The sequence below is a fragment of the Microplitis demolitor genome, chromosome 9 (assembly GCF_026212275.2).
Source record: "Microplitis demolitor isolate Queensland-Clemson2020A chromosome 9, iyMicDemo2.1a, whole genome shotgun sequence".
In the NCBI taxonomy this organism is placed as follows: domain Eukaryota; kingdom Metazoa; phylum Arthropoda; class Insecta; order Hymenoptera; family Braconidae; genus Microplitis; species Microplitis demolitor.
The window spans coordinates 751,803-773,600 of NC_068553.1; the positions used below are offsets into that span (position 1 = coordinate 751,803).

Genomic DNA, 21,798 nt, shown 5'->3' on the forward strand with positions numbered 1-21,798 from the left:
GCAGAGACATCCCATGGACTTTATTTTTTTTATTCTCTCTTAATAATATAGACGATAGCTATATATATGTAAATATATATAAATATATATTGAGTGGGATTGATGTATAATTAAGTGGGAGAGTAATTGAAATATTAATTCATTTAAAGAAAATAAATACGAGCGTCTTTTTTTCCCGCGTAATTTAAATTTATTTCGAATGATATCGATAATTTTATTTATCTAGACACTTGGCAAAAAAGAGTTTGAACCATGAAACGGCACAATTGTAAGTCTAGATCTTTACAACGATACCAAATTTTATAACATCGACTTATTTTATCATAGAGATATCACTGTAATAAAATTTTCCTTATGCTCTTAATAATATAGGTAATCATAATAATAATAACAACAACAACAATTATTATTATTATTATTATTATTATTATTATTATTTCACTTAGCAATATCGTAGGCAAAAATGATAATAATAATAATAATAATAATAATAATAATAATAATAATAATAATAATAATAATAATAATAATAATAATAATAATAATAATAATAATAATAATAATAATAATAATAATAATAATAATAATAATAATAATAATAATAATAATAATAATAATAATAATAATAATAATAATAATAATAATAATAATAATAATAATAATAATAATAATAATAATAATAATAATAATAATAATAATAATAATAATAATAATAATAATAATAATAATAATAATAATAATAATAATAATAATAGCAATTATTATTATTATTATTATTATTATTATTATTATTATTATTATTATTATTATTATTATTATTATTATTATTATTTCACTTAGCAATACCGTAGGCAAAAATGATAATAATAATAATAATAATAATAATAATAATATTAATCATAATAATAATAACAACAACAACAACAACAATTATTATTATTATTATTATTATTATTATTATTATTATTATTATTATTATTATTATTATTATTATTATTTCACTTAGCAATACCGTAGGCAAAAATGATAATAATAATAATAATAATAATAATAATAATAATAATAATAATAATAATAACAACAACAACAATTATTATTATTATTATTATTATTTCACTTAGCAATACCGTAGGCAAAAATGATAATAATAATAATAATAATAATATTAATATTAATCATAATAATAATAACAACAACAACAACAATTATTATTATTATTATTATTATTATTATTATTATTATTATTATTTCACTTAGCAATACCGTAGGCAAAAATGATAATAATAATAATAATAATAATAATAATAATAATAATAATAATAATAATAATAATAATAATAATAATAATAATAATAATCATAATAATAATAACAACAACAATTATTATTATTATTATTATTATTATTATTATTATTATTATTATTATTTCACTTAGCAATACCGTAGGCAAAAATGATAATAATAATAATAATAATAATAATAATAATAAATAATAGTAATAATAATAATAATAATAAATAATAGTAATAATAATTAATAATAGTTAATAATAATAGTAATAATAATAATAATAATAATAATAATAATAATAATAATAATAATAATAATAATAATAGTCGTATTCATTAATATAAGCATTATAATTATTATTATTAACTATTACTATTATTATCATTATTATTGTCTACAATATAGTTTATTGCAATAATAATAATAAAAATAATAATAATTGAAAATTATTAGCAGATAATGAATAGTAATTAAAATTTAAAAAAAATATATATTTGCATGATAATACACTAAGATTTATTACGAGTTACAATAGCTGACTGTTTGTGATGTAATGGATTATTTTTTATAAATATTTGCTATTGTAATATTGAATTAGTAATTATCATTGTCATAGTTAGTAGTTCGTAGTGATAAATATAAATGTCTAAAGGATGAAATTCCGTAGATTTATGAATAAGGAAAATTTCTATACATACAAAAACACGTCAACAATGTCCTCTAGCGTGTGTTCAATTAAAAAGTCCCGGGACCAAAAATCTAACCTCAAATTTTGTTTGTTAATTTCAAATAAATTTAAATTTCCCGGCAAAAATTCAAATTTCGCGGCAAAAATTCAAATTTAAAATTTAAAATAGCGAAAGTCGCAATTCCGTCACGCAGGTAAAAAAAATTTGAAATTTTCCAAAAAAACTAATTCCCTCTTCGATCACTTACCCCCTCCCTGTCTTGCAGACGAACTCACTCACCCAGAATTAAAACCAACGTCTCGTCCTCCCCGAACTCAATAAATCCACCAGCATAAAAATAAAATAAATTCCTCCGCCACATAACCGGCATAACCCTCCAAAGTTATCTTGACAGAAGTCCTCACCCTCCCTCTTTCTTCTGCAAAAAACTCATGACGTAACTTTCCCTCCCCTACTTTCATAAAGAAGAAAAACGAAAATAATAATAATAATAATAATTTACAAGTCTTTCCGTTCTTTCACGAGCGTCTTTATAATGCAGTCCTAAATTTAACTGTTGAATAGCAATTTCATTTGGAAATCGTTTTCAGATCAGATCTCGATCTCATTTATAACTAGTCAGTCCTTAGATTCAACGGTACAATAGTGTCTAGCCGTAGGTGGAGATTAACTTCCATAAGAAAGTTGGGTAGTAAAGGGTCGATAGTAAATGCTAGTTTTACGAGGGGTATTTTGGTCTATGGGAAACTGGGGTAGTCAAGTACCGAGAGCTTTCATGGATTTTTTTTATTATTTTATGCATATAAATTTATCTATACTCTACTTTTTCTTCTATATATATGTATATACATACAAATATATATAAATATAAATTTTTTACTGCATAGAAAACTTCAGAATTGAATCCACTTTTAAATGAGTACCCACATCATATACTTATTTCAAACATATATGAATATTTCAATAAATATGAAAATATATATTTTTTTAAAAATATATGAAAATTAGATATGACATGTTGGTACTCATTTGAAAGCGTATTACATTTTCTAGACCTTAATGAATATATATATATATATATATATATATATATATATATATATATATACATATATATAAATATATACATATATTTAATTTTTACTAGCATAGAAAATTAAAAAATTTAATTCTCTTTTAAATGAGTACCCACATGATATATTTATTTCTAATATATATAAATATAAATATATATATATATATGTTTTGAAAAATATATAAAAATTAGATATGGCATGTTGGTACTCATTCGAAAGCGTATTGAATTTTCTACAATTCTATATATGTGTGTATACATATATATGTATACGTATATATTTATATATATGAGGAAATTAATGTATATATACGTTTTGTACGACAGCCGGCGAAAACAAAAATACACGATAAAACTAAAGTTACGATCATGTTCAGTAACGAGAAAATTGCCGTAGGTGCTACAGAAATCGATCGATATCGGATTAATTACTTTACCGTCACGCGGCATAATTACTTTGCAGTCATTAAATCAAATCATTTTTTTTATTCTTTACATATAATATTGATAGCATTTTATGGATAATGAAATTTAATTTGAGATCAATGACCAGTTTATAAAAATCGATTTATTATAATTATAAATTTCATCGATTTCGATATTTTCGATATTATTTTACAAAATAAAATTAGGCTTGTGGGTACTCTTTCAAAAGGGCTTTCGAAGCTGAGAATTTTGAAAAAAAAAATCGAGTCATTCGGTCCAGTAGTTTGGGAAAAAAATAAATTTGCCAAAATATAAAAAATTTAAAAAAAAAAAAAAAATGAAAATATGCCAGGCTCGTGGGTACTCTTTCGAAAGGGCTTTCAAAGAGGAACATTTTAAGAGTGAAGTTATAATTTTAGGTCAAGTAGATTGGGTATAAAGTGAGTTCTTCGTCTGTTGGCAGCACGAGCCTAAGGCTAACGCGGCAAACGAGGCCCTAAATTACTTTGAGGAGCTAAAAAAAAAATGTTAAAAATTTTTTTAGTAAAAAAGGAGCTGAAATAACCCTTTTCAAGTTCCGTATTAAAACTTTCCACATAATAATGATAAGTTACGGCATAAAATATTTTTAGCTAGTTAATTAAGAGCTCAAGCTAATTCAATTATAATTTATACCTCGGAGATGTTATAAAAAGGATTTAAAATATTTAATACTGGCAATCAATTACCAGTCCTAAATGCTACATGTCTAAGGTAATTTATAACGATTAAGGCCCGTGACCTTTTTTATTATCATGGTCCCATTTTATTTGGACGTCTTATTTTATACTTGAGCCGCGACGCGGTGAAAAACACCGCGGCATGGCGCATGATTACCACAAAAATTCAATTCTACGTCCTTCGCTCGAATTTACGGTTTTTATTTTTTATTATTATTTTTATCGAGGTTATGGTTATGGTTAGATTATGTTAACACATATATATGAGCAATCTGATACACACTTGCTTATATGCCAAATCACCTTCATACATATGCTTATAACCTAGATTAACCATCTCGATGGTTATTAGTCATTCACGTCTACTTTAATTAAATACAATTTGTCAAGGATTTTATATATGTATATTATTTATATGTACATATGTACATATATATGGATATGTAAATATATATATATATATATATGGATTTGTGATAGTCGTGAAAGTTAATGTGTGTGATTGTTTGAAAGGCTGTAACTTTTGAAAAATTGATTTTAGGAAAATTTTTGTGGGAATGAAAATTATGGGAAATTTAATTTACTATAAATTTTGTTTCTTAGAAAAATTGGGAAAATTTGATAGTTTCGGAGATAGGGATAGATTAAGGAGGAAAAATAGTTCGGAAAATTGGGAAATTGGTTAGAGTGCTGTAACTTGGAAAATATTGGGACGAGGAAAATTTTTTTGAAAGGAAAATTGTAGGAAATTTAATTTACTTGAAATTTGGTTTCTTAGGAAAATTTGGAAAATTTGATAGTTTGGGAAATGGAGGCAGTGAAAGTAGAGGAAAATATTTGGGAAAATTGAAAAATTGATTAAAGGGCTGTAACTTGGAAAATATTGGGAGGAGAAAAATTTTTGTATGAGGAAAATTGTAGGAAGTTCAATTTACTGGAAATTTTGTTTCTTAGGAAAATTGGGAAAATTTGATAGTTTCGGAGATAGGGATAGATTAAGGAGGAAAAATAGATGGGAAAATTGGAAAATTGGTTAGAAGGCTGTATCTTGGAAAATATTGGGACGAGGAAAATTTTTTTTAAAGAAAAATTGTAGGAAATTTAATTTACTTGAAATTTGGTTTCTTAGGAAAATTTGGAAAATTTGATAGTTTGGGAAATGGAGGCAGTGAAAGTAGAGGAAAATATTTTGAAAAATTGAAAAATTGGTTAGAGGGCTGTAACTTGGAAAATATTGGGAGGAGAAAAATTTTTGTATGAGGAAAATTGTAGGAAGTTCAATTTATTGGAAATTTCGTTTCTTAGGAAAATTGGGAAAATTTGATAGTTTCGGAGGTAGGGATAGATTAAGGAGAAAAAATAGATGGGAAAATAGGAAAATTGGTTAGAGGGCTGTAACTTGGAAAATATTGGGATGAGGAAAACTTCTGTTAAAGGAAATTTGTAAGAAATTTAATTTACTTGAAATTTGGATTCTTAAGAAAATTTAAAAAATTCGATAGTTTGGGAAATAGAGGCAGTGAAAGTAGAGGAAAATATTTGGGAAAATTGAAAAATTGGTTAAAGGGCTGTAACTTGGAAAATATTGGGAGGAGAAAAATTTTTGTATGAGGAAAATTGTAGGAAGTTCAATTTATTGGAAATTTTGTTTCTTAGGAAAATTGGGAAAATTTGATAGTTTGGGAAATAAAGGCAGTGAAAGTAGAGGATAATTAGTTGGGAATTTGGAAAAATTGGGAAATGGGTTGGAGGGCTGTAACTTGGAAAATATTGGGAAGAGAGAAATTTTTGTGAAAGGAAAATCGTAGGAAATTTAAGTTACTAGAAATTTTCTTTCTTGGCAAAATTTGATATTTTAGGAAATATTGGCAGTCAAAGTAAGGAAAAATGGTTGAAAATTTGGAAAAATTGAGAAATTGGTTAGAGTGCTCTAACTTGAAAAATATCATCTGGAGAAAAATTTTCTCAGAATGAAAATTGAAGGAAATTTAATTTACTACAAATTTTGTCTCTTAAAAAATTGCGGAAAATTCGATAGTTCAGAAGATATACCCAGTTATATCAAGGAAAAAATTTTGGGAACATGAGAATGTGGAAAATTAAGTTTTAGACGGCTGTAACTTGGAAAATATTGACCAGAGGAAAATTTTCTCCGAAACAAAAATTGAAGGAAATTAAATTTCCTATAAATTTTATTTCATAAAAAATTTCCAAAATTTGATAGTTTCCAAGATATAGATCGATTAACAATTTCCAAATAGTCGCGAATTGTCAAACCATTTTTTCAAATATTCCCGGAATTCAAACTCGCAATTTTTCTCCACAAAAAAAAAGTCCATAAAATAATCTAACATACCCCATAAAAAAATGACTGACCGTATTACTCAAATCCTTTTTTTGTCGATTATAATTTCAGGTTTGTTGTTAATAACCGACTAGCAGCCACTAGCCAATAGGCAATAAATCGTTTAAATAAATAAAATAATAAAACGATAGAGTAATAGTTTTAGGTCGAGAGGTAGATGTAGAGGTAGAGTATAAAGTAATCGTGTGACGAACTAATAGCGTGTTATTTTCTTAGCAATTATATATTAAATTAACAATTAGTGAATAATAAATTTTCTTGTAGACTATTAACCAATAACTCTTTCTTACACCATTACACTATTAAATTGGTGTAAGTAATAAACACAAAGTTATTTTTATAATTATTTAAAACCCGACATATTTATCAAACTTCAACTCACCCAATAATCACAGAGTTAAATTGAATATTTAGTCTGTATAAAGGATAAAATTGTATATTATTTAATACTTAAGTCTTATTTGTGAGTATTATTTACGATCGTATTAAAAAAAAAATAAGAAATGAGAATTTTTTTTTTTTTTTATGGAGCGTGATATATTCATACATACGCTGAGCGACTTAATGGCCGCGATAAACGGTGATATATATCGCGAGCAAACAGAATTTTAAATTTTACGAAAAAAACAAAAAAATTTTGAGTTTTATTTTTTGGAATTTTGGTCCTTTGGTTTTTGAAGGAAATTTGGGAGAAAACTATGGGAGATATGGCTTAGGTGGTAAGGAGCAATTTTGTGGGGAATTTAATTCTGAACAGAAAAGGTTTTGGAAATTTTTTTGTATGGGTGAAAGTTTCGGAGATATTTTGATTTTAAATGGAAAATTTTTAGGAGATTTTTGAGAGATGATTCGGAAGAGGGTTAAAATGGAAATTTTGGGAAAAGTATGGGGAATTTTGGAAAAAGTTATGAAATGAAATTTGTAGGAAATTCAATTTCTGACAAAAAAGGTCTCAGTAACTTTTTCCTAAAGTCAATAGTTTTCCTAAAATTTTCATTTTAAATTTCCGGTACAGAAATTCCCAGCAACAAAAATTTCAAGTGTGAAGTTTAAATTCAAAATTCCATGGAAACTATCATAGATACAATAAAAGTGTCTCTTATCAATCTTGTTCAAAATAAAATTTCCTACAAAAAAGCTTTTTTGTAACTTTTCTCTAAAGTCAATAGTTTTCGTAGAATTTTCATTTCAAATTTCCGACGCAAAATTTTCCGGTAACAAAGTTCTTAAATCGGAAGTTAAAATTCAAAATTTTATGGAAACTATCATAGATACAACAAAAGTGTCCCTTATCAATCTTGTTAAAAATAAAATTTCCTACAAAAAATGTTTTTGTGACTTTTCCCTAAAGTCAATAGTTTCTGCGTAAATGAAAGAAAACAAAAAAAATTTACATCAATTTAATTTCATCAGAATAAAAAGAGAAAGAGGGAAGAGGGAAAGAGGTAAAAAGTAACGGCACGCAATCTTGGACGAGTTAAAATGTCATCGATAAGACTGTGACTATTATAGTATTCATGGTGAAACTCATGCAGAAACAATTGACTGTTTCGCTTTTAAGTTGAGTGATAGCGTGCTCGCGGAAGTATTCGCGGAAGTGGTCGCGGTAAATGCTGAGGTAGAGGTAGAAGGAAGAGGAAGGAGTAGTAGGGGTTGGGGTTGAGGTAGTAGAGGTAGTTAGGGGCTGTATTGTAATATCGAAGGTACGACGAACTCAGTTCATGAATTGTTGAAACTTAAAGTGGGAGGTCGTCGTCACCTAGTCGATATCTGGTTATACCATCGGCCTACAATACAATTATATATATATATATATATATATATATATATATATATATATAAATTAAATCGGACATGTCAAGATCCATTAGGAATTTTTTTTTTTTAATTATTTTATAAATTTATTTGATGAGTGATTGAATATTGATTAATATTATTTAAGAGTTCAATAATCTTAGATGGAATATAATCAGAGGAATTTATTAATCGATAGACATGACAGAGTGACACCGATAAGAGTTATTGATAAATTTAAATTGTAATATTAAGTTACGGTGAGATTGTTTATTTTAGCGAAGCTGATGGTTTTTCGAGTGGAAATTGTGGGAAAGCGATTTTTTCTAGGGAAAATTTGTTAATTGTTCAGAATTTTCTTGAGAGATGTCGGAATTATTGGTAGGAGGAAAATTGAGGAAAATTTTTAGAAAATGTGAAATTTGTACTGTCGGAAAAACTTTAGAAAATTTAAGGAAAAGTTTAAGAAAATTGAGGAAAAATCGAAGGGATTTAATGTTGGAAAAATTTGAAAATTTAGAGAATAATTTTGAGAAAATAAAAAGTTATTAAGGAAAATTTGAAATAATTTTTATTATTGTGGCCGGAAATTTGGAAAATTAATCAAAATTTTCTTCCAATTGAGATGATGAAGAGTTTCTTTAAAGGATATGAAGAAAAAAAGGAATTTTTTTAAAGAAAATTTGTTATTTGTAGGAAAATGAAAGAAAACTAGAAGGAAATACGAGAAAAATCTTTAATCAGATTTGTTCACATTAAGAAAATCAAAGGAAAAGTTTATAATTTATGATACGAGGAACATTGAAGAAAATCTTAGGAAAATTGTGAAAAATGGAAAATATTCATGAAAATATTTCTTAGTGTTGAGGAAAATTAAGAAAACTAAAAAACTAGGAAAAGTGGAAGAAAAGCCTATCAATATATAGGAAGTGAACATTTTTCACGGAAAATTGGAAGGGATACTATATATTGAAAAGAAAGTTAGGACTGGAAAATACCGGGAAATGTGGGGGAAAAATTTATCAAAATATGGGAAAGCTGAATTTTCCAAAGAAAATTTAAGAGAGTAGTACTACAAGGAAAAATTAGAAAACCTGAGAAAATTTTTGGGAAAACCTTTAAATAAGGAAATTTGAATCTAAAGAAAATGACTAAGGAAAATTGATTATTATCTTCGGAAAAATATAAAAAATTATTCATAAACAGTAGGAAAAATTGAATGAAAATCGGAAAAACTTGGGAAATTTGAGAAAATGGTAAAAATGCGTGTTAGGGTACAGGAAAATCTTCAATGCCCCAAAAAGTCATTAGAAAATGTGGAAAAAAAATGGAAAAAAATTAGAAAACCTAAAAAAATTTTTGGAAAAATCTTTAAATGAGGAAATGAGAATCTAAAGAAAATGACTAAGGAAAATTGATTATTATCTTGGAAAAAATATCGAAAATTATTCATAAACAGTAGGAAAAATTAAATGAAAATCGGAAAAGCTTGGGAAATTTAAGAAAATGGTGAAAATGCGTGTTAGGGTTCAGGAAAATCTTCAATGCCCCAAAAACTCATTAGAAAATGTGGAAAAAAATGGAAAAAAATTAGAAAACCTAAAAAAATTTTTGGCAAAATCTCTAAATGAGGAAATTAGAATCTAAAGAAAATGACTAAGGAACATTAATCATTATATTGTGAAAAATATGAAAAATAATTCATGAAAAGTAGGAAAAATTGAATGAAAATCGGAAAAGCTTGGGAAATTTGTGAAAATGGTGAAAATGCGTGTTAGGGTTCAGGAAAATCTTCAATGCCCAAAAAAGTCATTAGAAAATGGAAAAAAAAGTTTATGGCCTAAATAAGGTGAGAAAATGTAAATAGAGTGATAATTTCCCAGCATAGTAGGAAAATGTACGGTGCTATAGAGTTGATAGATAAATGATAGTTGCGACATTGTTTATAGGAGCATAAAAGCTCCGTGGTGTGTAACGGCCCTCTATTATTGAGAGACCTGTTTACAAATAGAACTCGACCGACAACTAAGACCAGAGCCCGAGTTTGACTGGTTTATCTATAGATAGATTGACTATAACTATAACAGCTAGTAGTTTTGCTACTGTCTACTGTCTAGTGTCTAGTATCTAGTGTCTAGAGTCTAGTGTCTAGTGTCTACTGGGCGGAATCGTGGGCGATAGTTGAAATAAACTTTTCAGTTTTCGCTTCCTTTTTCATCCCCCGTTTCAATCCCGCTTTACCACCCCCGCTTTCACGATAAGTGTGGGTGTGAGTCTTCGGGAATTTCGGACACAAACACGCCAGCTCACATCACAGGGACCGGGAAAAACTTTATTCCGCTGACTTATCCTGAGATTTTTGGGTGTTGTTTTGTCGGTTCGGACGCGAGCGTTAGAGGAAGACCGTTCTAGTGTGTCGGGCATCGAACTCTGAGACAACTATCGGACTACTGATATATGTTTCATCTACTCAATATTAATTTTTATATATATTGTTTTTACGTTTTTTTTTATTTAATTTTTCTAGGCATTCAGAAATTTTTCTCGATTTTCTTATTGGAAATTTTTTTGCGATTCCCTTACTTTTCTCCAATTTTTCTTAAATTCCATTAATCATTTTCCTTTTACAAATAATTTTCCGACTTTTTTCCGTGATACTGAAAATTTTCTTAATTTGCTTTTTATTTTCGAAATTTCTAAACTTTACAGAAAATTTCCTTTGAATTTTCCTGAACTCCCCGTGGAATAAAAATATTTCCCTCATTTTCGCATTTTCCATAAATTTTCCGAGAACATCAGCATGTTTCTACTTAAACTTTCAGTACTATCCAAAATATAAAATTTTCCGGAATTTTCTCATAACAGAAGCATTTTTCTCTCTATTTCAAACTTTTCCAAAAAATTTTCTTCAATTTTCCTAAATTTTCCCATAACCAAAAAATATTTTCTTTTTACTAAATATTTTCCATTAAATCACAAATTTTCCAAAAATTTTCTTTTAATTTTCCCTTAAAGATAAAAATAATTTTCTTCCACTTTAAAATTTTCCTGTAACTTTAAAATATTTTTTTTCTTTTTTCCTAAACTTTTCTTCAAATTTTCCGAAATTTTTCAGTAACATCAAAATATTTTCCTCTTATTTTCAAACTTTTCCCGAAAATTTTCATTAATTTTTTCTGAATTTTCCTATTACTTTAAAAATTTTCATTTTACTTCATGATTTTTCTTAAATCTCAAATTTTCTATTAATTTCCCTAAGCTTTTCCATAAGAAAAATTTTTCTGTAACTTAAAAATATTTTCCTTTCATTTCCAAACTCTCAAAAATTTTCCATCAAATTTTCCAACATCAAAATAATTTCTTACACTGACTACTGTTTCCTAACTTTCAAATTTTCCGAATTTTCCCGTCTTTTTTTCCCCAAATTTTCTTATTTCCAAATTTCCCCGACTTTTTCCTCCAAATTTTTTAATTTCTGAATTTTCCAAACCAAAAATATTTTTTCTTTAAAATTCCAAATATTTTCCTAATTTTCACAAATTTTCTCAACCAAAACTCAAAAAATCATCTCCCCTCTCCTAAAGTAATCTCAGCTGCACAAATAAATGACATTCCCGCGTTATCTTTTCGATCGTAATTAAAAATTTTGTGACTGGAAACTCTTTAAATCGTCCAACCTCCAAGTACCATCACCATTAACATCAACCTAGAAGCTTAAACACTTAAAAACCATAACCAATAATTCTTCTTATAAATTTTTATCGACGATCTTTATCTCGGGTTGTAACTTATAACTCACAACTCTTCTCTCCATCATTTTCAGAACAGGTATCACCATATTAAATATTTAACTCCTTTACTTTTAGATTTGTTAGGGTGTCATATATGGTGTCGTCATCAATATTACTCTTTTCTCTTCTTATCGAGTAACAGTGGTCTAGTTAAAGATGGTATCTGATAGCCGATGACAACTAGGTCCGCTTTGATCCTCAAATAGTTTGAGATTTAAATTTTAAATGTTTACGAGGTGATTTTTAAAAATATAAAAGCTACATATGTAGACAGGTAACTGGTCACTGGTCACTGGTCAGTAGAGACTACAGACTGGTAACTGGTAACTTGTTAACTGAAGATTGATCGATCGATCTTTAAATTTCTCACGGCGTTACCAGACGTAAGGACAAGTTCCAGTCTTGGTTGGTGTTGATGCGAGGTGTAAGGTGTAAGAAGATATCGGGAGTTGAGATGACAGACAAAAAGACGACGTCAACGAGCTGATTGACTTTTTAATTAAACTACATGGTGATGATGTGCGGGGATATGAGTATTTTAAGTTTTAAGGGCAAGAGTATGAGAAGAATTTTTTAGGTAGAGAGGGGACTGTAACTTGGAAAATATTGACAGGAGAAAAATTTTGTAAGGAAGAAAATTGTAGGAAATTTAATTTACTATGAATTTGGTTTCTTGGGAAAATGCGGAAAATTTGATAGTTTGGGAGATAGAGATAGATTAAGTAGGAAAAGTAGTTGGGAAAATTGGAAAATTGGTCAGAGGGCTGTAACTTGGAAAATATTGGAAAAAGGAAAATTTTTCTTAGGAAGAAAATTGTAGGAAATTTAATTTACTAAAAATTTGGTTTCTTGGGAAAATGCGGAAAATTTGATAGTTTGGGAGATAGAGATAGATTAAGCAGGAAAAGTAGTTGGGGAAATAGGAAAATTGGTCAGAGGGCTGTAACTTGGAAAATATTGGGAAAAGGAAAATTTTTCTTAGGAAGAAAATTGTAGGAAATTTAATTTACTAAAAATTTGGTTTTTTGGGAAAATGCGGAAAATTTGATAGTTTAGAAGATAAAGATAGATTAAGTAGGGAAAATAGTTGAGAAAATCGGGAAATTAGTTAAAAGGCTGTAGCTTGGAAAATATTTGGAAAAGGAAAATTTTTATAAAGTGGGAAATCGTGGGAAATTCAATTTACTAGAAGTTTGATTTCCTGGAAAAATGCGGAAAATTCGAGTTCGGAAAATAAATATAGATTAAGTAGGAAAAATGGGAAATTAATTAAAGGGTTGTGACTCGGAAAATATTGTACGGAAAATTTTTTGAAAAATAGGCATTGTGGGAAATTTAATTTTTCATGCATTTTGTTTCTTGGGAAAATGAGGAAAATTCGGAAAGTAGAAATAAATTAAGAAAGAAAAAATAGGGAATCAAAAAATAGTTGAAGAATTGGTTAGAGGGCTGTAACTTGGAAAATATTGGTCAGAGGAAAATTTTTTCCTAAATGAAAATTGCGGAAAATTAAATTTGTGGGAAATTTAGTTTCTTAGAAGAATGTTAAAAATTTGATAGTTTAGGCGGTAAATGCTTTGAAAAATAAAAAAAAAGTAATAAATAATACAAGTACTAAAGAATGAATAATTTAAAGTCACTAAAGCGAAATAATAATTAAACTTATGTCTACTTGTACATACGTGTTTGAATGTCTGTACACATTAGAGTACGTTGACGTAATAGGGTTCGAAGTACGACAAATAAGCATGAAGGTAATTCAACGCCCAGCGTATCGCGTCTTAAGAAATAATCATGAGCGAGTACTTTTTTGCACCGTCGTATTCGCAAAACATATATACATATATATCATACTCACTATATACTTCATGTGGTATATAGTAGGGAGAGTAATGCGAGAAAAGTTAATACTTCATATATACTGCGTACTTAAACATCGGGGGAAGGGAGAACTGGGGGTGGGAAACAAAGCAAACATTTGCTTCTACAGTTTTTAACTTGTGTTCTATATATTCATATACTTATATATGTTTTTATGTCAACTCAAAATTTTTGAAAACTATCAATTTATTCTTATCGAGTTTTGATTCATAACCTTTAGCATTCTGGAAATATTTATCCCAAATTTTTTGCTCTAAAGTTTTTTGGTAGGAAATTTTGTGGTCTACAAAATAATGCAGCTTAATATATATAAATATATGTATATATATTTTTTTTTAGCAAAAATTTTTATAGAATTAAATTCTCTTTCAAATGAATACCCACAAGGTATATTTATAATATATCAATATTTCAATAAATATGAAAATGTATATATATTTAAAAAATATATATAAGCTGGATATGGGATGTTGGTACTCATTCGAAAGCGTATAAAAATTCCTATACCTTAACGAATATAGATATATATTCTTATATATGTATGTATATATATAAATATGTATATATATATAAATATATACATATATCTAATTATTTCTATCATAGAAATTTAAAGGATTAAATCTTCTTTCATCTGAATACCCACATGATATATTTATTTCTAATAATTTATATAATTAATATAAATATAAGAATATATAAATATATATTTTGAAAAATATATAAAATTTAAGTATAGCTTGTTGGTACTCATTCAACAGCATATCAAATTCTCTACACTTTTATGTATATATATCATATTCATATATATATAGTAAATGTATATAAATATATATATTGAGATGGAAAATGAAGGGTGAGAACATTAAAGGAACCCTCAATGCTATTGCACTTTTAATGTTCGGTACTTCTGGGTCTTATCCAAGAATACGTTATATATATATAAATATATGTGTATATATATAAAATAAATACATATGCTATTCATTTATATTGTATATATATCATCCATTTATAAAAGAAGACGGTTATTATAAAAAGAAATTGGACAATTGAGTCAACAATCGATCGTTTTTTAAACCGTTTTACTTTTTTGGCAATGCTCATACATTATACATATATATATATATATATATATATATATATATATATAAATTTTCAAACAATACTTCATATATTCTCATATTTTCAGTCTATTCCTCAATTCGTATTGTTATTATTAAAAATTTCAAATTTTCTACTTTTCGCGCGCTTTTTTTTAAATTCAAAATTCAAATTTTCTACTTTTCACGCGCTTTTTTTCAAAATTCAAATTTTTTATTTTTCGCGCGCTTTTTTTTAAATTCCAAATTCAAATTTTCTATTTTTGGCGCGCATTTCAAAAATTCAAATTTTCTATTTTTCGCGCGCTTTTTTTAAAATTTAAAATTCGAATTTTATTTCTCAAATTCAATTGAATTTCTTCCGAGGACAGTTCAAAAAGTCTCTAATTAAAAATTTCACTCATTTTTTGGTGACAATTTTAACTGCGAGTTTAAAAAAAAATTTCAATGAAATTTTCAATTTTTATAGAAAAAAATTCGATTTTTACATTTTAGATAATTTTGCAGTGGTTATAATATTATATATGTGAGTATGGATGCATGTAATTGTAATAATGAGCAATAAAAAAAATAATAATAATAAATAATGTGAATGTTTGTCGGCAGAAACGAATGAAACAGTTTTTAAACTCCGACTGGTCGTTAATCGAAAATCCATTACCGCTATCTTAACTCTTGGATTTATTTCTTCTATATGCATATAAATATATACATATATGCCTCACATATTATACATTATCATCTAATGCATGCGATATATTTCATTATTTATTTATTAATTATTAATAAATAAATTAATTCGCGACTCAAATTTTATGTTTCCGCACATATTTCTTTGGATATCTTCGAAAATATATGAGATACGCATATGTTATATATGGTCGTTGGATAGGAAATGTGATTGCCTACAACTTTGGTCCTCTTCATATTTACCGTAGAATTAATAGTTTAGGAGATATATGCATTTTAAGTAAGAAAAATTGAATTCATTGTTGTAAACAATTGCGTAATTGTTTATCGTAATGCAACTTTTGAATAATTGAATTTATCGTAATTTTTATAAGGACCTTAATTGTAGATCGGGAAATTTCCGTTCCAAAACCTTCCCATGATGTACATTTATCTATAATAGTTTTTTTAAAAATAGCAATTCAAATTTTTATTTCAAAATTTCAATGGTGAATTTTTTTTTTGCTAAATAATAAAAATAATGATAATAAAATGGACTATCAATAAAATATTTTAATTGATATTTTTGCTTATCTTAAATATGCCAGCGTTATCAAAACTCAATAAAAAAAAATTAAATGAATATATATCTATATATATACATATATATGTATATTTATATATGGATATATTTATATGCATAAGAGTATAGAAAATTAAAAATGCTTTCAAATGAATACCAACAAGCTATATTTATATTTTTATATATTTTTCAATATATATATATTTATATACTTTGAAAAATATATTATGATATAAATATAGCTTGTTGGTACTCATTTGAAAGCTTATGAAATTTCCTATTCATAAATATATATATATATATATATATATATATATATATATATATATATATAAATAAAAAATGATAACATTCTACTAAGTGTCAGAAAAAAAAAAATTAATTTTCATCAAAAATATTTTTCCATTAAAAAAAAATTAAAAAATTTTCCACATCATGTTAAAAATCAATTTATATAAAAATTTAACGCCAAGTCATAAGTGTCAAAATAATTAACAAGACAGTTTAGAATGAAAAAAAAAAAAAAAAAAATAATTTTCCGTAACTGAACCATGAAAGTGTGAAAAATAAACTCCGGCTTAATTTTTTTTTCTTTTCGACAACAAAGAAAATTTTTCTTAACCCGCGAACCCCCGTCGCGACTTTTTAACGAAAAAAAAATCGTTGCCACCCTGAAAGTCTTAACCGACGGTTGCGTAAGGGTGTACATGATTTCACGCATTCCCCTCGGTTATTATTATTGTTATTATTATTTTTATATGTATGTATATATATATATATTTTTAATATATCAAACTCTTATTGTGCGTTCAATTATTTTTTTGCCTCTTTAAAATCTCGCTCGAAAAACTCCTTTCACTTTAATCCCTAGTGGGTTCATTCAAACCGCAATACATGAGATTTTTTTAAGCCCTACATACCTTTGAAGCTTAATACATATTTTTTAATATTTTTATATATAATATATACATATATTTATATATATTTTCATTACCATTAAAAAAAAATCCGTTTTTCGAAACATATTTTCTTTAAATCAAAATTTTGACTAAACTATCAAAGATACAAAAAAAAGTAATAAGACCTTTTTTGTAGGAAATTAAATTTTGAACAAAAAAGGTCTCAATAAATTTTTTCATAACTTTGATATTTTACAAGTTATTGGACTTTAAAGCACTGGAGTAATTTTTTTTGTACGAAAAACTAAAATTTCTAGTTTTTTAATTTAAAATTCAAAATTTTGACTAAACTATTAAAGATACAAAAAAAAGTAGTAAGACCTTTTTTGTAGGAAATTAAATTTTGAACAAAAAAGGTCTCAATAAATTTTTTCATAACTTTGATATTTTAAAAGTTATTGGACTTTAAAGCACTAGAGTAATTTTTTTGTACGAAAAACTAAAATTTCTAGTTTTTTAATTTAAAATTCAAAATTTTGACTAAACTATTAAAGATACAAAAAAAAGTAATAAGACCTTTTTTGTAGGAAATTAAATTTTGAACAAAAAAGGTCTCAATAAATTTTTTCATAACTTTGATATTTTACAAGTTATTGGACTTTAAAGCACTGGAGTAATTTTTTTGTACGAAAAACTAAAATTTCTAGTTTTTTAATTTAAAATTCAAAATTTTGACTAAACTATCAAAGATACAAAAAAAATTAATAAGACCTTTCTTGTAGGAAATTAAATTTTGAACAAAAAAGGTCTCATTATTTTTTTTCGTAAACCTGATAGGAAGCTCGTAATTCTATTTTTAAATTCAGTCATAAGTTTTAATTAAGAAAAAATATTTAAAAATTATCTTGTGTTTGGATTATGATTCAAAAAAAATATTTACATATATATATAGATATATTTATTTGATTTTTAATATTTTCATAATGAATTTTTTTTTTATTGCAATCAAGAATCAAGAATGCCGATGATTTATCAATCTTATCTAAGTTTATGACTCTTAGGACATTGATCTCTTTGTTTATGAAAAAAAAAATTTTTTTTTTATCATTAAAATTTTTTTGTTTTTTTTTTATTCATAAAAAAATATATAAACTCAATATTCAATTAAAAAAAATTTGACTAAAATTTTGTTCCATGGAAAAATTTTTACACTTCAGTAAAAAAACGAACAAATTTTGAACTCATGATTAAAAATATATAAGAGTTAAAAATCAATAAGCAAATAATTTGAATTAATAATCTATAGAAGCCCTTTTTAAAATTTCCCTCGGGTGTAAGAAATCCTGTGATGCTATAAAACCGTCTGACATCAATTCCCGACCACTTTGTACACAGTGCGTAGATCGCACATATAATAAGGGGTGTAATTCGAGAGGGATGAATGTCCGAGGGTGAAAAAACACGCACACGATGTCTCAGGGAGCTTATAATTTACATCCCTAACCCTTATTTTGTTTAACATAACTATTTTTAAATTTTCAAATTACTTGTCATTTTTCATAACCATTTTTAGTTTCATGAATTTTTTTCATGATAAATTTTGTTTACCCGGGAAAAAATATTTTTTTTAAATTTTATAATACTTTATCAGGCCATTTTCAGTATGAAATTTTATGAAAACATTTTTTTCCGAGTTTATCTATGAAATTTGAAAATTAAATTATGGAAATGTAAATTTAATTTTTTTAGTGCTGATTAATTTTTACAGTTCATTTTTTTCATGAAATGGACATGGAAATTATTCTGGTATTTGAAACATGGAAATTTTTCAACTATTCATCTAATTTTCAGTCCTGAAAATTTCATTCATGGAATTTCCAATCCTGAAAATTCTGTTCCATGTAATTTTCAAACCAGAAAATTGAATCCATGAAATTTGCAATCTTAAAAATTTCAAGCATGAAATTTTCAGTCTTGAAATTTTCTTCCGTAAAATTTGCTATCCTGAAGTTTTCTTCTATGAAATTTGCAATCCTGAAATTTTCTTCCATGGAATTTGCAATCCTGAAAATTTCATGCATGAAATTTGCAATCCTGAAAATTTCATTAATGAAATTTGCAATCCTGAAAATTTCATTTATGGAATTTGCAATCCTGAAAATTTCATTAATGAAATTTGCAATCCTGAAAATTTCATTTATGGAATTTTCAGTCTTGAAATTTTCTTCCATGAAATTTGCAATCCTGAAATTTTCTTCCATGGAATTTGCAATCCTGAAAATTTCATTCATGAAATTTGCAATCCTGAAAATTTCATTTATGGAATTTGCAATCCTGAAAATTTTATTTATGGAATTTGCAATCCTGAAAATTTCATTAATGAAATTTGCAATCCTGAAAATTTCATTTATGAAATTTGCAATCCTGAAAATTTCATTTATGGAATTTGCAATCCTGAAAATTTCATTCATGAAATTTGCAATCCTGAAAATTTCATTTATGGAATTTTCAGTCTTGAAATTTTCTTCCATGGAATTAGCAATTCTGAAAATTTCATCCATGAAATTTTCAATTCCGATCATTTTATCTATGAAATTTTTAGACCTACAATTTTTATCCATGACTAATTTTTACCATACAGTAAATTATTATTTTTGAAGAAAATTTTGAAATTTCAAAAGATTGAAATTCTATTCAAATTTTTGCGCACTATAAAAATTATCCGCAAAACCCTGTGTAAATTTTTTCCATGTACATTTTTTGCTGAAATTTTTCAGTTCATTCAAATAACTCCGAAAAAATTTCCATGAAAAAATTTTCATGTAAATTTCGTCCATGCCCAGGTTGTGAAATTCTACTTTACTCTGTACTAAAATGACCCTATAAAATTTTTCCATGAAACTTTTTTTTTTTTCATAAAAAATTGGAATCCTCAAACAAAAATTCTTTAAAAAACTCACGTGTTTAAAGTGAGACGCATCCAGGCGCGTTGCGTCAGCAGCGTCGACGCATTGCGTCGGGCTGGCCTTCGTGTCTGCTTTTCAAAATCCTCACATCCACTAAAATGACCAACTGGCCACTTTATATTAAGGAAATATCCTTAATATCCTTAATATCTTAACCGCATATCCTTAACACACACTCATATATTTTACCATGCATATATAATTATATACATATACATATATATCAATATATAAATATATAAATACAAAAACATTTAAACATATCACACTATAACATATTAAATTTACGTTATCGCTGGCACTTAAATCCAAATTCAAAATGCATAGTCACCATTTTTAATTTTTTATTTCAAATCAAGTGAGCACTTAAGAGAAAATTTAACTGTTCTCTCAAGTGTTAACTGTTTATTTCAAAATTACATTTTTCCACTTGATCACTCGAAATCCATTTTAATTTCGACCAAACATTCAGTCAATTTTTGAAAAAATTTTTTAATAAGACACTGGACACTTAAAAATTTTTTTTGGCTCCAAATTTGAAATTTCAAAATCTACGGTCATATTTCTCATATATTTTTGGTGTATTGACTGAAAATTCGAAAAAAATCGGTTTATCTCGCAGGACACTTAATCACACTTAATGGAATTTTTCAAAAATTTAACAATTTTTTCAAATTTTGACTTCGTTCCATTTTTTTAACAATCGTATTTATTAAAATTTTTTAAAATATTATAGGACACTTAAAACACTTAAAGTGATAATTTTAAAATTTTGAAATAAAAATTTTTTTCTGAAATTTCTCCTTGAAAATAAAAAAAAAATTTTTTTAAACACAGAAGCAAACAATCACTTGGAATATAAAATTTAAAAATTTTTCCACTTTCACTTTGTAAATCCTCGAGTTCCTTATTACTGGGAACACTTAAAAACACTGAGAGCGAACACTTGGCAAAAAAAAAAAATTCAAATTTTTGGTAAAAAAAAAAATTTTTGAAAAATTTAGTTATAAGTGTTAAAAAAATGTGGGGTCGAGCAAATCTAAGCTCGGCGAGGCAGATACGCGTGAGTCAGCCCCACTAGTGTTCTCGTTTACCTGCCGGGCGTCGATTGTGCCTGCTTAGGAGAATAAACCCCCACCTTTTTACACTTTTCATCCCTCCTCGATTACAATATCGTATCGTATCGTATCGTCCACGAGGCACGTACTGCTACGAGCACGACCCCACTCTGAGCCGAAATCTGTCTCACTCAAATGTCCGGTATTTAGTCATATTGCTGTCGCTTACTCGCTTACACACTAAAGATACGGATGTGGTAGTAAAATAGCCCGTGAATCCCCTTCCCACGTAAATCCACGCGTGGAACTGTTAAACGGTTGCCGTTATGAGACGCGTGCCGATTAAATTTCAAATTTAACTATTTTTTAAAGTTCTAAGTGTTAAGTGTTAACTATTACAGAACAATAAAAATTTTTTTTTAGAAATAAACTTTTAGTGTATTTTTTAAAAAATTACTGTGTTAAATTTTGAGATCAATTAATTTTTTGT

At 26.4% G+C, this 21,798-nt stretch overlaps 1 protein-coding gene across 1 annotated transcript in view; it reads right to left on the bottom strand.

The window, feature by feature from the left end:
• LOC103572717 (uncharacterized) overlaps positions 1 to 21,503 on the bottom strand; it is a 46,746-nt gene extending 25,243 nt beyond the window's left edge. The window contains exon 1 of the mRNA XM_008551452.3: positions 20,245 to 21,503. Coding sequence (XP_008549674.1) covers positions 20,245 to 20,264 — 20 coding nt within the window. The 5' untranslated portion in view covers positions 20,265 to 21,503. The remainder of the gene's footprint in view (positions 1 to 20,244) is intronic.
• Positions 21,504 to 21,798: the final 295 nt, after the last annotated feature.